This window comes from Bidens hawaiensis, unplaced genomic scaffold, assembly GCF_021521415.1.
Source record: "Bidens hawaiensis isolate Kalapana, Puna unplaced genomic scaffold, B.hawaiensis_p1.1 tig00061525_1, whole genome shotgun sequence".
Lineage (NCBI taxonomy): Eukaryota > Viridiplantae > Streptophyta > Magnoliopsida > Asterales > Asteraceae > Bidens > Bidens hawaiensis.
The window spans coordinates 24,321-41,069 of record NW_027501072.1 but is presented as its reverse complement, the minus strand read 5'-3'; the positions used below and the strand labels follow the sequence as shown (position 1 = coordinate 41,069).

Sequence of the window (16,749 nt, the reverse complement as noted above, 5' to 3'; positions counted from 1 at the left end):
CCAGAAAGCTTTGCAAATTGTCCAACAAGTTGACCAACAGCTCCAGATGGTGAGGATACAAACATACTCTCCCCTTTCTTTGGAGAACATACCTTATGAAAACCAACATAAGCAGTCATTCCAGGCATACCTAAATCATTACAAAAAAATAAAGATTCAAGATTTAATTGAGAACAAGTAAACTAGATGTACAAGACTAGAAGGTTAGATATAACTAACAATATAAAGCACACACATATAGTGTATAACTCAAGTACAAGTGACTTTTACTGTGAGAAATGAACAAATAACTAAATTGATTATGTTAGCAGTAGTGCAATTATTATTACTCCGTTACTTTTAAACTAGAGTAATTATAATTACACTATTTAATTTGTTGTTTATAACATATATAATTACGTTCGTTTAAAACTGTAATTACACTGGTTATTTTAATGTTATTGCGTTAATTTTATTTGTACCTATCTTCTCTTATATCGAAATAGAAGGAACACAGGCAATTAGGTCCTAGCGTACCTAGGATTCCTGTATAATACGATAATGGAACATCAGAATGTTGAATTTTGATTAGGGAACTGGTATCTTTGATCAAGCTATATTCTTCCCAGCTAACGAAACCCCATACAAGTCTCCTTTCTTGAAGTTTGCGTGACTAGAATCCAAGACTCTAGAAACACCATATCCGACTATAGGCTGTAAAAAATAATGGTTTTCTTAAAAACACACCATACGAGATACAGGGGCTGTTTGGGATTCCTTATTTTCACCTTTTTTTAACTTATAAGAAGAAGTCATAAGTTATAAATGCGTAACTTATCAACATTTCCTCTCACATACTTTTTTTAACTTATCATTTATTATAATTTATAAGTTATAAGGAGGTAAAAATAAGGAATCCCAATAATATCCCTCAACTATAAGAGTGAATCCATCTAAAAGTGTTTATTAGTGACAAGAGAAAAGTACTTACCGAACCAGGAGTGAAGGAATCAATATAACTTCTTTCCGTGCCTTAGCCAGGCGACTCCTCATGAAGGGGTCACATGACAAATAGAGATTTTTAACCAAAATCAGACCGTCATCATTCTCCGGCAGCTCCAAACGGATGGTGGCATCAGAAGTTACCACCATGTCGGCTATAGTGGGATGTCTTTGAATATTACCTGCTTGTTTCTCACTACCTCTGCCATGTCTATGTGCTAATTAATAGTGATTGAGCTTTCTTTACAAAAATGTATGTTTGTTTATTTTTATGTTTATATATATATAGATAATATTGTAGACTAACTTTGTACTAGTAGGAACCTTGCACGTGTCACACTTTATAAATTGTAATCCAGCATATGTGATCCTTGTTTTTTTAATTTTTTTTTTCAATTATTGTCTTCTGAATAATAACGAGACGTAATAATAATTGTTTATAACATGTGGTTTTCCAAAATCGATCTTTCTTGAAAACTACATACTATTTTTCACCTTTAATTGGCTTAATTATTGTTTGGTTCGAGTGTAGTGTCCGGCTTAAGAATTAAAAGAAGTTATTAATGGGTTGTTTAATGACCAAGTTTGGATTGTTAGGTTTTTTGTTAGCTAAGTTTTGAGTTAACATTGTCATGGGCAACCAAGTTAAGGATTATCTAGAATGTGAAATGCAACCGAGTTAGGGTTCATCTAGAGACAACTACAAATTTAACCGAGTTAGGGTTCATCTGGATGCAACCAAGTTAGGGTTCATCAAGAGTCAAATCGAGTTAGGGTTTGAGGATTGTAATCAGTTTTTTGAGTTATATTTTTTTGATTAATATAAACGAGAGTTAGTCGTTTAATTCATGTTTGATTATCAATTTTGGGATTTGAATTGGTATCAGAGCCAAGTTCAAGAAATTGATAATCGAGTTAACTTTGATCGGCGGCGAGCGGGTAGCTCGAGGAGGAGTTATCAATCAGCGTATATCGGAACCAAGTTGGTATTCCGAATCAGGGTCTGTTAAAACAAGTCATGCGGACCTGTGTCGGCGGTCAAAATTCTAAGACGTAACTAGCAATTGGCAGTAGAAATACATCGAAATAGAAAGTTCCGGCAGAGGCGGAGACTAGGAGAACAAGCAGGTTTGATCGGTTTTTGTGCGGAGGGCAGTTTTCAGTGAGGTTACGACTTACGAGGGTAACAGTTCTATTTTCGTGTATCCTGTGGTCTTTTTTTTTTTGTGTTTTGTGATAAAATAATTGCAAAAAGGTGCCAAGGAAGAAAAGGTCAGATATTTCTTTTGTGATTAAAGAAGAATAAAGTGGTCACAAAGTCAAAGTTATAGATTTATTTGGGGAAAATTTCCAAAATAGGACGATTGAGAAGAGAGAATCTCAAATAGTCCATCAAATTCAAAAATTCCAATAACAGTCCCTCGAAAACTCACGGCGGTGATGCTTTTGGTTTCCTGCCGATGGTTTTCATCCACCAATAAATCTGTGACACGTGTAAAGATGCTGACCCCCACCCCGTGAGATTTCAAAGGAAATTCGTCTGACTCATGAGATTTCAAAGGAAGTCTGTCTGACCCATGAGTTTTGATACCAAAACAGTCTCCTCCGTGAGCTTTTGAGAAAAAAGTTGAATCCACCTCATTCCACCATTGATTCACCACCACCACTTCCACTTGTCGGAAACCGGAGAAGACGGCGAAGTTGATGTTTGGAAGAGAGTAAGAACCCTAAAAGACCAATTCTTTGAATAAACAAAAAGCATGTACAATCAATTATACAAACACCATCATATAAGTGATCAAAGAGCATGGAATCCAGGTTATCTTTTCAAGAAACTTAAAAACATAAATCAAGAGTATGAAAATCAACAGAAAAAGAACAAGTTCACAAAACCCTAATGATGCGTTCGGTTGTCAAAGAATTGGAATTGGGAATTGGAATTCAATTCCTTCAAATTCCTTTAATGATGGGATTCTAAATCCTTCCAAAATGTGGAGGATTTCAAGTGAATTCGTTGGAATCTTTTCTCGAGTTTTTTTTTTTTTTTTTTTTTTTTTAACGAGAACAACGAATAAAATACTTTGGTTTTTTTAGTTTTTTTATTTTCGATTTATATTTTGAGTTATAATTTTTTTCTTATTATTTTTGAATATTTTTTTGAGGGTTTTTTTTTATCTTAATAGAAAAACCCCTAAAAAAGATCATTAAAAAATCATAACATAAAATATAAATAAAAATATAAAATATAAAAAAACTAAAATGTTTCCGCCGTTATTCTCGTTAAAAAAAACACCTCAATTTCAATTCCTTTGTCAAACGAACACACCAAGAATGGAATTGGATTTCAATTCCTTCAAATTCCAATTCCTATTGGAATGTTCAGATTCCAAATCCTATGCAAATTCCAATTCCAATTCCATAAAACAAACGCACCCTAAAGGAATATTGAATAACCCATTAATGAATTGAAGAGATAAGACAGAAATGAAGAAGTAATGAATGATATGGTAAGATAAGGTAAATTAAAGGAATATGAATATTATATTTGTAGCCATAATAGATGAACAAGAAGAGGATTACCATATGGATGGATAAAGGTAAAGAGAATCTTTAATGAAGAGTGGCGGTGGCGGTGGTGGTGACGGTGGTGAATCAATGGTGGAATGAGGTGGATTCAACTTTCTTCAAAAACTAACGTATGAGACTATTTTGGTATCAAAACTCACGGGTCAGATGAACTTCCTTTGAAATCTCATGGATGGGGGGTCAACATCTTTACATGTGTCACAGTTTTATTGGTGGACGAAACCATCGGCGGGAAACCAAAAGCGTCACCGCCATGAGTTTTCGAGGGACTATTATTGGAATTTTTGAATTTGATAGACTATTTTAACTTTTAAGACTCTTTTTCCTCAATTGGCCTATTTTAAGACTCTCCTCCCATTTATTTGTGTGCACAGGTTACAAAAGAGGAAAAAATATATATTGAATATTTTGTTTGCAATTATATTCTTTTTGCACAAGTTTCGTTGTTTCTCAAGAGGTAATCATGATCAAGGTGCTGCGGGCAAACGAGTTAGGTTTTGAAAAGAGGTTCAAGACTGTTTGGTTTGTATTTCTTCAATGAAGTGGAGCAAGGGGGTTCGACATCGTCAATGGCAGGTGACAAAAAAGATCTGATAATCCAACCCAAAGGGACCTGTAACAACTGACTTTGTAAAATAATAAATAAATGAAATTTTATTATTTAATTATGCGTGATTATCTAATTATGATTAAATGATAATAAGTTGGGTAGTAGGCTAGAGATAAAACATGGAGTAGGGAATGGTTATGGACTGTCACACCCCGACTTACGGCCTGGGTGCGACGCCCGTTAGTTAGTATCTGTTTTGAAAATATATCAGAGTTGCGAGTTATTAGCGGAAGTCTTTAAAATATATTATTCATTTATAAAATGTTAGGTCAGAATACCCGTTGAATAATATATAAAATATCAGCGGAAGTCTTTTCGGATAAAATATTATTATATTGAAATCTCGGGAGTTGAATACCTATTTGATAATTTAAATACATATCTTTTATAAATATCATTCTTTATAATGTTTTGAATAAAATATCTAAGCCATCATATCACCTCTAATGACTATGTCTCCAATCTTCTATCAGTCTTGCCTGTCAGTTCTATTCTTTAGAGTTCCCTGAAATGTGGGGGGAAAATACGTCAGCACACAGCCGGTGAATGACGCTGACTCAATAATACCAGTGTGTAAACAATAACAATACCTTTGTGACAATACTCATTAGGCACCCAACTCAATTGGGTTACAATTACCCTAAGTACATGTACAATTAATCATATACACAATATCATTTCTCTGATCAGTCCTGTAGACTACCAGAGGCGTGTTTGATGATATGCATGGCCTCGGGGAAATCCGAGTCACCATATATGTATGGATCCAGACACATGTAAACTCTTAATTTGAGTATGCCCGTTTCTCATTATTGTAACACAAAGTTTTAAGGATTCGTAAATCCCATGCAAACAGTTCAGACTCTAAAAGAGTTGTAAAAGGTTGGGGCGTATTCACCTTTTATGATTGTAAATCAGTTTCTGACACTGATTCCTGTATATTGATCAGTTTCGGTTACTGACCCCTGTCTGTAAATCAGTTTCTGTTACTGATTCCTGTTTCTGTTTTCAGCTTTCAGATTGATTGATTAGCTGTTATCTCATACCTATAGTACGAGTATAACATTTGTATAAATATCTAGATCTACGATCTAACTTCAGACCCCGTAGTCTGTTTTGTATAGCTGTAACCTTGACATTTCGTTTGTTTGGATAAAACTTGTGGACCTTTAGTCCCTTTGTTTATTTACTAATTATATATCAGGTTTCTTCTTAAGGAAGAAACATTTATATCAGGTTTCTTCTTCAAGAAGAAACATTACTTTATCTGTCTGAATGAATAGTATCTTTCTTAATCATTAAAAAAAATACTATTTAACTATAACATTTGCATGTAAATGATTACATTTCTTAATCATGAAGAAACAATAATTTAACTATAACCCTTGCTTATGAAAAGCCATATTATATTTAACAGTGATCAAGGTTCGGACTATATCCCCGACTATGGTCTAAGCTATTATAATAATATAATAAAATAATAATTTAATCAGAACCCCTACCTCGTACGGGTATTTGGAGTTAAATGCCTATGACTGATCGAGCAGCACCTCTACTCTATATCGCGTACTAGAGCTTAGATTCTCAGAGCTTCAGAGCTTAGCACCTTCCACGAGACCGGCATGCAAACCGAGGCTAAATGTATGTAAAATGTGTGTGAATTTTGGTGTGAAATGAAATGCCGTGAGCCTCCCCTTTTATAGCCGAATTTGGGATCCATCGCGTAGCACGATTGTCCCTTGTCTTAAGCCATCGCGTAGCGCGATGTCAAAAATGACGCATGGCATGCTGACTCAGCCCTAGCGTCTGCCACGTGTTGCTGTGTCATCAGAGGCCGTCGCGTAGCGCGATGGGTTCCAGAATCCAGATTTTTATTTTGAGTCCCTCGTCTTTGATAACTTGCCACTTCTTGATCATACTTCCATTTTCCAAAAATACTAAAGTGGCCCTTATGCGGCTCGCGGCGATGCGAGCGTGCGAAGTGCCAAGTGCGCCATCAAAACGCCACATTACGCCCATCGCCCGAGTTCGAGTCCGTGCGCGTCGGGTGCTTTGCACCCTCTGCTAGGACTATGGAGAGTGGTTAGTCACATTAAAACATTTCTATGGAAACTTGCTTCCTTATAAAACGCTTCCATTTCTTTGTTTGTTTCCATGTGGGATGAAAATTACATTCCTTATTTATACCCATGAGAAATGCTTCCCTTTTCTTCCATCTTTCCATGTGGGATGGAATTTTCTTATTTCTTTAACATAAGAATGCTTTGTTTTTCTTATCTTATTCTTCCCATTACTTGCCTTTGAAATTATTTTTAATCCTTCAACTTTCAAAGTTGACATATTTGGTCAAAAATAATTATGGGTTTTTCCTAGATGTTACATGGACCTAGGGTCCATGGTCTTAGGCTATATAAGCTTCTTAAACCTTTCATAAACCCTAGATCTCACATTCCATCATTTCACCTACACACATTCCATCCTTCATCTAAAACTCTTAGATCTAAAAGCATGAGGAGGAGATTTAATTAGCTCCTTAATAGCAAACTAACATAAAACATATCAAAATCTTCACCTCTACCTAGAACCGACCTCGAGCCGAACCCAAACCGAGTCCAAAAGAGGTATGTTTTTTTAGTAAAAAGGTTTCGTATTTGATGTCGGATTGCCATAAAAACTGGCAGGAAGCTAAATTGGGCTATAACGAGTAGGAAAAATATAAACTTAACTATAAAAAATTAAATGGGTTTGATTCAGGTTAAACAAAAACGGTTGGAGATGGGTCCCAAAACCCTTACCTACACAGACCTGGTAATGGTCGGTGGTGGTATGTGGTGGTGACCAGTGGTGGTTTCTTGATGGTATAAAGACATAGAGTAGATTGAAAGAATGAGTTGATGTTGGGTTTTAAGGTTTTGATTTAGGGGGAATTTGGATTATTAGATATGAATTGTGCCTTAGTGTTTGATTTGGGGGATTTGCCGGCTGAAAGCAAAGGGTAGAAGAGAGAGAGAGAGAGAGAGAAAGAAAGAGTTTTGTATATTTTTATCATGGCTCAAACTTTAAGTATTCTACACAAATAGTCCCTTAATGAGTAGAAAAACGAATTTACCTTCGTGTGCCTTGCACATGACTATATTTAACGAAAAAATTAACCGGGTTAGTGCCAAAGGACGTAACGTGAAAGGAATTTAAAATATGATGTATGACTTCTGCTATTTCTTTTGCTAAATGACAACATTTGGAAATACCTCCAATACCCGAGTGAGTTCCTGAAACTGGATGTCAACCGTTAATATTGATTTTGGTGTTCCATGCCTGATTCACCCGGGAGGATGAAACCTACCACTATAGCAAAAACCATCTCTCAGGTTTCAAACCTAAGACGATAAATATTCAAGCCGTTGAAGTATTGGACCATAAGGTCAATTGCAGCTAAACCAAAGCATAATAGCCCTTTCTCTTCTATATACAAATTTGTTTAACGATATTTTTATTTATATTAAAAGTATCATATACTTAACAATAGAAAACAACCCTGAAATAAATTACAAACAGGAGAAGCTATACAAACAACACTATCGATGACTAACACACTAATCTTACATCATTGACAATAATGTTATGCAAGGTTGTTTAGAAATAAGATAAGATTTTTATATGGCTCATATAGTATGTGGAAAATGTTGTCTAGTCAATGCCGGTCCTATTGCTTTGTTGACTCAAGCAAGGGCTTAAGGCCATAAAATTATTAAGGCCCCCATATTTTTAGAACAAAACTAATATATACGTGGTTAATTAAACTTCAGTGTATCACTTGCTCTTGCGATTTGCTAACTATATTATGTGTATCGTGCTTTGGTCCTTTTGAAATTGTCGATTGCGATTGAGTTGGAGTTTTGCATTTTTTTTATTTCAATTTGCAGATTGTAAAGTGTTTATACTTTATACTGATCACTCGGTTTGCAGGTGTACTTTTGAATTTTGGATTTGCACTTTGATTTGGATTTGTCCAATTCAGATATCACTGGATTTGTAGTTAGTAATTACTTATTAGTTATTACTTTATAATATGTAATCTACCAATTTTTATCCTACAAACTTTGCCCTATTTTGGCCTAATATATGATATGTTAGAATCAATAAAGCTAGAAAGGTAAAATTTATGAAGACATGTTTTTTATAAACACAAGCTATATAGCTTCGAACAATATTTTTTTAACTTCATCAACGTCGGTCCCTAGCACGGATAAAGGAGGGTTTATATGGACTTTTTTTCGAAAGGCCTCCGAAAACCTTGGGCCGCCACTGTGTCTAGTCGGTTTGACATGAAAATATTATACACTCAGTACGATCCAACTATCAACTGAATATGGCGTGTTTTGTAAAACTTATACGACATATGCAATGCCATACGACCATTACACATAGTAACAACAGTAAGGCTGTATGCTATGGTGAGGGGTATCGAAGTCTCTTCACGGTGCCACGTCATCGCCTCGTAGAAAACGGGACATCGAAGCCCGCCTCGCTATGGTTAATGCCCATTGGGCGCCCCCGATATATATAGATGTGTGTATGTGAGAGATGAAGAAAGAGAGGGCCCCCTTCCGCGCCCGCCTTGAAGGCGCCCCCCGGCGGTGTTCCCCCTCTTCCGCGCCCCATAGTGCATAGTGTGTGTGCTGGGGAGTCCGACTAGAGCGTAAAAGGTCAGTTTAGATAGTTGACATAGACTAGATGAGAAATAAATTAAAAAGAAAAGAAAAAGGTTACCCAGCTATCCTATTCTTCATTGATGATTTGAAACCCTAATCCCCAAATAACTAACAACTTCTAATCGCGAACTGATTATAATCACAAGTTGTGATTGAGGGAGGGCATATACCTAGCAGCCTGCCTGATACATCCTCTCTTTTCGTTATTATTCTGTAATTGCGTTTCTAAGTTGAGTCAATGCGATTGATGATATGTCATAGCTTTTAAACATTCACCAACCATCTTTCTTATTGCACTGCACTGCACTGCACACCATGTGTTCTACCAAATGCCTTTGAACTTTGTCTGCTCCACTAACTATCAGTTTCGTGGGTTTCTTGCAGCAATGGAGATAACTCAGCCTCTGCTAATTCTATACGCCACTGAAACTGGCAACGCCTTAGATTCTGCAGAACGATTAGCCCGTCAAGCCGAAAGACGAGGCTGCCCCGTTCATATACTTTCCCTGGATCAGTTCGATCCGGTAATCACCTTTCGTCTACTTGCTGCGTTTATTTGTGTTAAGCAATACCAACTTTGAGAAATAACCCAACAATTGCTTGAAACTTATGTTTCATATGATGTTTGTCTATTTATTGAATAGAATAGGGGATGATGATATTCCGTATAAAAACCTTTCAAGTGCTAAAACTCATGTATATATTATGTCACAAAATATCTGTAATATAATTATTTGCTTTCTTAAATTATTTTTCCTCTTCTAACTTATACATATTGCTTGTGGACTGAACCAGAGCTCTTTACCTCGTGCAAAAATTGTAATTTTTGTCGTCTCAACTACAGGACAAGGGGACACTCCAAACCCCATGAAGGTATGTTAGTTATTTGCGCATCAAGTGTTAATTTTAATGTTTTAGTGTTTCTTTCTTTCTTTCTTTTTTTTTTCTGATTTTTTAACTATGATTAGGCATTTTGGGCATTTCTTTTGCAAAGAAGTTTAGGTCGACAATGGCTAGAAAACACAAGCTATGCGGTCTTTGGATTGGGCGATTCGGGATACCAGAAATATAATGTAAGTTATCTAGTTGTTAATATATGCACATTTAGGGGTTGGTGGTCAGTTTAGGGCTCAAACTAAACCAAAAATCGAAAATTTGGTTTTTGAAAACTGTTTGCTTTTGTTTTTTTCTTCCAGTTTTTGCCATTTGGGCTTGAAACTTTTGGGTCAAAATTAGATTTGGCCTAAAATAATGAATCTGGGCCTGAATTTTTCGTGAGTTAATGATTTATTAATTATTACACATTTGGGTCTAACATTTTGGCTACATCATTCATTAAGTTTTAATAAATTACTGAACATTCAATAAAAGAAAATTCAATCCGTCAATTCAATGACAAAAGTTGGTTTTTATGGCTTTGTTTGGGTAACAGGTTTAAAAGGCAGTTTGTTTTATTAAGTTTCCGCCCCTTTTAGTAATAAGGAAAAGAAAGCCTCAACCAGAACCGCATTCCTTTTGCGTGCGGATGTAGCTAAGTTTCTGACTCTATGGTCATAGTTTCCTGCTGGTACATGGAAAACCAAAACCGAACAGAAATTCAGTTTTTCCTGGTTTGGTTTGTTTTTCAGTAAATGCAAAGCCGAAACCAAACCAGAAATTTTGTTTTGTCAGTGTCGGTTCGGTTATGAGAGGCAGTTGTTTTTAAGGTTGTTTGGTACATGCAAAACCGAAACCGAACTAGAAATTCGGTTTTTGAAAAAACATAAAGTCAAAGTTGGTTTTGGGTTGGGTTCGCTATATCATACTTGTGATTTTACGGTGGTTTTCTTGTATTGCCTTTAGTTGGCTTGTATATATCATGTATCTTAATTTTTGAATATCCAATTTCTTTAAATATGTTATTAGTAATAACTTAAATATGTCTGTTTCGTTTCAGTTTGTGGCAAAGAAACTTGACAAACGACTTGCAGATCTTGGTGGAGCATCAATTATTGAAAAAGGGTTGGGAGACGATCAACATCCTTCAGGGTATTTTGGTCATTTCCATTATTCTCATATTATATATCAAATAAACAAAAGAGTGCGTATGATGTTTTATGCAGGTATGAAGGAGCGTTAGACCCATGGATGTCATCTTTATGGACTATATTATATAATCAAAATCCACTTTTATTTCCAAAAGGCGTAAATATTTCTGTTTCTGATATTAAGACCCTTCATCCACCCAAATTAGACATCACATATCTAGATTCTCATGAAGTATATTCACAAACTGAAGGACAAATCGGTAATTAGTCTCTTTTAGTTTCGTTTCACAATCTCATGAAGTTTGGGTTTGGTATAAACGAGCTTGTGCTAGAACTAAAAAAGGAATAATTGTGCTATATAAATCTGTATTTTTTGTTGTAAAAAATCAAAGTTAATATATGTGAAAACAATAAAAAAATAAGAAACTTTCGGGTCAAATGGTTTGTGTTCGGCTCAATCGGCGAATATGCGTTTCATGTTCGGCTCAATCCGCGAATATGTGTTTCGTTTTCGGATTCACGTGTCTGACACGGTTTTCGGGTTCGGGTCGTGGCGAGTTGGACTCGCACCCACAAACACGACTTGTTAACACTCCTATTTTTCTACTTATGTGCTTAATCATTCTGGTAAGTTGCTGATAATTATGTTTTTATTCGCAGATTTGAAGTCATTCGAGAAGGAAATAATAATGTCTCGGACAATGCTGTCTGGAAAAAAGTTAAATGACATGAATAAACCCGACTGCTTTTTGAAAATGGTAGCTATTAATCTATTATTGTTGTTATTATTATTATCTCAAATTTATAAATAAGTTGTATTTATTTTTAACCTAATTATGAGAATTATAATTTATACCATGTTTTTATTAATACAGGTGAAAAATCATCCATTATGTAGACCGGGTTGCGGAAAAGATGTACGCCATTTTGATTTTGAGGCGGTTTCATCTGTAAGTAAGTACGTTAGTGGTCCGTTTTTATTTAATATTTTATAATTGTTCAATATATTTTTTCAGACTATAAATTATGAAGTTGGTGATGTTGTTGATATTCTCCCTGGACAAAACCCTGAAGCTGTAGATGCGTTTATAAACCGTTGTAATTTAATTCCCGAATCATATATTATTGTGAGCATCGTTTATTTATGCATGCATTTCACATGGGTTTCCTTTCCTTTTACATGCATTTTTTCCAAGAAATTCTAGTTTTTGATGTACATGCAGTTATGATGATCTGGTGTGTATATGATCTAATTTTTGGATTTCAGGTTAAACATAAAAATAAAGACTATTTTTGTGATGATGGTATAATAAACGTTCCAATAAATTTGAAAAGATTTATTGAGTTGACTATGGATATCGCATCGGCTTCACCCCGACGTTACTTTTTCGAGGTAAATAGATTTAGTTGTTCATCTTCATTAACAAAATGATGTTTAACATGTTCGTTTATTATAAACGAACGGTTCATGGGTGTAAGGAAACGGACATAACTGAGCTACACCAATTAAAAGAATATGGCGGGCCTAAAAAAATAATAAAACTAAAATAAATTGTTATGAGCCTAAAACTTGTAATGAATATATATCGACGAACATTAATGCACTTAAACATGTGTAAACCAGTGAACATAAACGAATGAACGTAAAGAATGAACATAGTGAAAAAACGAGAATGAAAGAACAAGTTTCTTCTCACGTTCATTCATTTAGCAAATAAACTAATGCAAACGAACTTCCCGCCAAACGGTTCACCGAAGGTGGTCATTTTTCGGAGTGTGTTATATCTCTATATAGTTATAACTTATTAACATATTCTAAAAATAGCAACTTTCATGATATTCTCTTTCATTTTTCATGCATTTATTTTCACATTTAATTTACACGAGCCATTTATTCATATAGGTGATGAGTTTTTTTGCAAGTGCTCAACATGAAAAGGAAAGACTCGATTATTTTGCCTCACCCGAAGGCCGTGATGATCTTAACCAATACAACCAGAAAGAACGAAGGACTGTTTTAGAGGTAAATATTAATAATTATTAATGATGCATTAGCAAAATCAATATTATTACAATATTATGTAGGTGCTTGAGGATTTTCCATCGGTTAATATGCCATTCGAGTGGTTGGTGCAGCTGGTTCCGCCCTTGAAAACACGGGCCTTTTCAATATCTTCTTCTATGTTGGTTCATCCTAATCAAGTGCACCTCACTGTGAGCATAGTTTCATGGACCACACCTTTCAAGAGAAAACGCAATGGTTTATGTTCTAGTTGGCTCGCTTCACTCAATCCTGACCAGTGTATGCCTTATCTTTTAATACATTATGTTACATTTATCACTAATGTTAATAAATTTTTTAACCTGCCTAGTGTAAGCTGTGTTTTACCATGTTGCACTAGTTAGGGTAGTGCATGAAACCGAAATTAACTGATCCGTAACTGAAGGAAAATAACTTAACCTAATAAAAAACCGATGGATTGAGTTTATCTTCCAATGGTTTTATTTTATATTTCTTAATAACCAATTTTTCGGTTCGGTTTTGCTATTGGTCAAAAACCAAAATCACCGAACAAAAAAAAAAAATTTTCAGTGATTTACAAGAAATTAATAAAGGGTGTAGCCCGGAAATTTTAAATCCAAATGTGTGATAGTCAATTTATTATTACTTAACAAAAATTTTGGGTCCAAAGTTTTAGATTCAAATTCATTATTTAGGATATATTTTTCCAGCCCAAAATAGTAACACCAAAGAAACTGAAACCGATAACCAATCGGTTTTCAGTTCGATTTGAAACCGAAACCGAATAACCAAATTGAGTAACCTTACTGATTTGGTTTAGTTGGGTTTTCGGTTCCACCAAAATAAAATTCCAACCTGAATCCAATAAACTGCATAACCCAAGAACTGAACTGATGAACACCCCTACAGTAAGCCTGGCAAAATACATGGGTTGGGTCCAGTTGGATGAAAGATCAAACTGGCCAACTGGGTTTGGGTGAAAGCTGGTTTTGAGCAAAATGAGTTCGGGTCAAAACGGATGTTTCAAATGAATAAAATAGTCTTGAGTTGAAACAAGTAGCTTTTAGAGAAAAAAAAAAGGTTATCAAAATAGGCTCCACAGAACAAAATATTAGAACATCATTAACATGTGAGTGGTGTTATTCAACAGGCGTCTGCATACCCGCATGGTTCCACAAAGGCTCTCTTCCCGCACCCGACCCCTCACTCCCGCTCATCCTCATCGGGCCCGGAACGGGCTGTGCACCATTCCGTGGGTTTGTGGAGGAACGGGCCTTGATGGATAACAGCCCTGTCCCAACTTCCCCAATTCTTTTCTTTTTCGGATGTCGAAACGAGCAAAACGATTTCTTATACAAAGATTTTTGGGCATTGCATTCACAAAACAGTAACGTGCTTTCTGAACAAAAAGGGGGCGGGTTTTATGCTGCGTTTTCAAGAGACCAACCGAAGAAAGTGTATGTTCAACACAAAATGCGTGAACAGAAGGCGAAAGTGTGGGAGTTGTTGAGTAACGGGGCTGCAGTTTTCGTTGCGGGTTCTTCTAATAATATGCCGACAGATGTGTTGGCGGCGTTTGAGGATGTCGTGGCGGAAGAAGGCGGTGTGGGTAGAGATGACGCTGTAAGGTGGTTGAGGATGTTGGAGAAGGGTGGGAAGTACCATGTTGAAGCATGGGCTTGAGTTTTGGTTGGTTGGAGATTTGCTATTATTTTTATTTTTATCATTTAATATTTTTTTTTGTTATATTGTATAAGATTAGACAGGAAAAACTGCATAAATGAATTTTGCAACAATTTTTTAAAAGTGATTTAAACGATGTGTAGCACAATAGTTAGATATCCAGTTTATACATTATAAGGTTTGTTGGTTAAACAAAGCATTTGGGTCATGTAAACAATGGTATGGATATGCTTTTGTTTATGTTTATGTATTTATCCGTGTGAAGAACAACACAACACAACTCCTTTTGCAATAAACAACTTTTTAATTGGCATGTAAATCAAATTTAAATCTTCAATTCGTGCCCTTAAAAGCATCCTAACAAACTACTTTTCCATTACAAGGTGAAGACGAAGAAAACCGACAAAGAAGCTAAAATCCATCATCCCTGAGGAATAACACAACTCTTTCGTATCTAAGCAACAACCAACTTTTATAATGACACGAGGCTATACTGACACAACTTAGTGTCACCAATTTCACATATAACTTTTCTATTAGTTCCGAATACATAAAATAGAAGATTTGCTCAGACCCACATATCCATCTCTACACACATAAATCATTTGAACTTTTATTAAACTATAAAAATATTTATATACATTTAACTTGATAAATACTATAATTTATAAATAAATAAAAAAAAGACTTTTTTACTCAAATTATTTATTTTATAAATTAAATTAATAATTTAAAAAAAATAATGAGAAGAGAAATAGAATGAAGATGGTGTGATGGGGAAAGAGAAATAAAATGGTTGCCTAATTATTGAACATAGGTAAATAAAATAAGAGATCAAAATACCCTTACAATATTTTAAATAAATAATGATCTGTTTTAATTTGGTTAATACAGTAAGTTCTAAATTTCTTACAATTCAAGATGATTCTTGAATGAAATCAAATATATATATATATATATATATATATATATATATATATATATATATATATATTATAGCTGTTATAATGGCTCAACGTGGCTTTAATAAAAAAAAAGCTCGGGTAATAATACCCCTCAAAACTCACTGACGACAATAATCTGGGGGTGGCGGCAGTGTTCACCGACGACACGCGTCTACCAGGAAATTCTAAAAGCGTATCAGACACAAGGTACAAACGGCAAACAAAAGTTACAAAAATATTAAGCATCCACAAAGTTAATAAAGCATGTGCAATTCTTGATGCACAATGTACAAGACCATATGTGAAAAGTCTCCTGAAATTCTAATTTTATAAATTTTACAGCCAAAGTGTTCAACCCAACACCTTTATAGCTAATTTGGTGAAGACATAGGACCTAATTTTTTTTATGTGATTTGGTAACTTGGTTATCGAGCAATTACTACATGCTCACGTGCATGTGTTTTAATATAAAGAAGATTGACGTCCAACTTTTATCAGTAGGTCATTTTAATCTAGTTTGGTCTTGGGAGTGTGTCATGTGGGTGACCGCACAATGCCCAAAATGTTGGTGTGTTCTCTTCCCACTAACCCTTTGTTTCATTTGTGATTTACACATCTCATATTGCCCAAAAAAAAGCAGGGATAACAGTAAAACTCAAACCTATTAAAAAGCAAAATGAAGGCGAAGGCGTTAAAGGAGTGTGACTACTACACTGCCAAATATGCCGAGTGTGCTACGGGGAGAACCTTTTCTGTTGTTTGGAAATGCCGTGCACACGCTAAAGAATTGAATAATTGTCTTCATGATTAGTAAGTCCATTCTTCATATCTTTTACCATGGCAAATAGGTCCTGTATCTATGGGGATGCTGTAAGTACTGATTTGACCTGCAAATGAATTGACAGTTAACTGTAATTTTGGTTGCAGCACGAATGACAAAGTGTTGGAAGAAATGAAGAAAGAGTATGCACTTCAAGAGGAGTCCAAGAGACCCGTTGGAGTCTAACTACGTTGTTGTTTCTTTCCTAGACGATGTTTATGGTTTGTGTTTTGTTGTTTAGTTTGGCATTAGTCATTTGCCAAAGTGTCACATGTCTTAGGTGTGGTATTAAACCAAGTTAATCGTTCAATTTGATGTTCTTGAGGCGTGAAGGTTGAGATGGATTGATGTTATGTGGATTTT

General features: G+C 35.2%; 1 protein-coding gene and 1 long non-coding RNA gene across 2 annotated transcripts; both read left to right on the top strand.

Moving 5' to 3' along the window:
* The first annotated feature begins 9,275 nt into the window (after positions 1-9,275).
* LOC143603409 (NADPH-dependent diflavin oxidoreductase 1-like) lies at positions 9,276-14,622 on the top strand. Its single transcript, XM_077080207.1, has 12 exons — positions 9,276-9,413; positions 9,685-9,762; positions 9,858-9,962; positions 10,826-10,917; positions 10,992-11,176; positions 11,577-11,674; positions 11,792-11,866; positions 11,933-12,043; positions 12,184-12,309; positions 12,820-12,939; positions 13,002-13,218; positions 14,090-14,622. The coding sequence occupies exons 1-12, from the start codon at positions 9,276-9,278 to the stop codon at positions 14,620-14,622; spliced, it is 1,878 nt and encodes a 625-aa protein (XP_076936322.1).
* A 1,614-nt stretch (positions 14,623-16,236) lies between these two features.
* On the top strand, positions 16,237-16,696 carry LOC143603408 (uncharacterized). The gene is made up of 2 exons (XR_013148052.1): positions 16,237-16,376; positions 16,494-16,696. It is a non-coding gene; the product is annotated as an uncharacterized LOC143603408 (long non-coding RNA).
* The last annotated feature ends 53 nt before the right edge of the window (positions 16,697-16,749 follow it).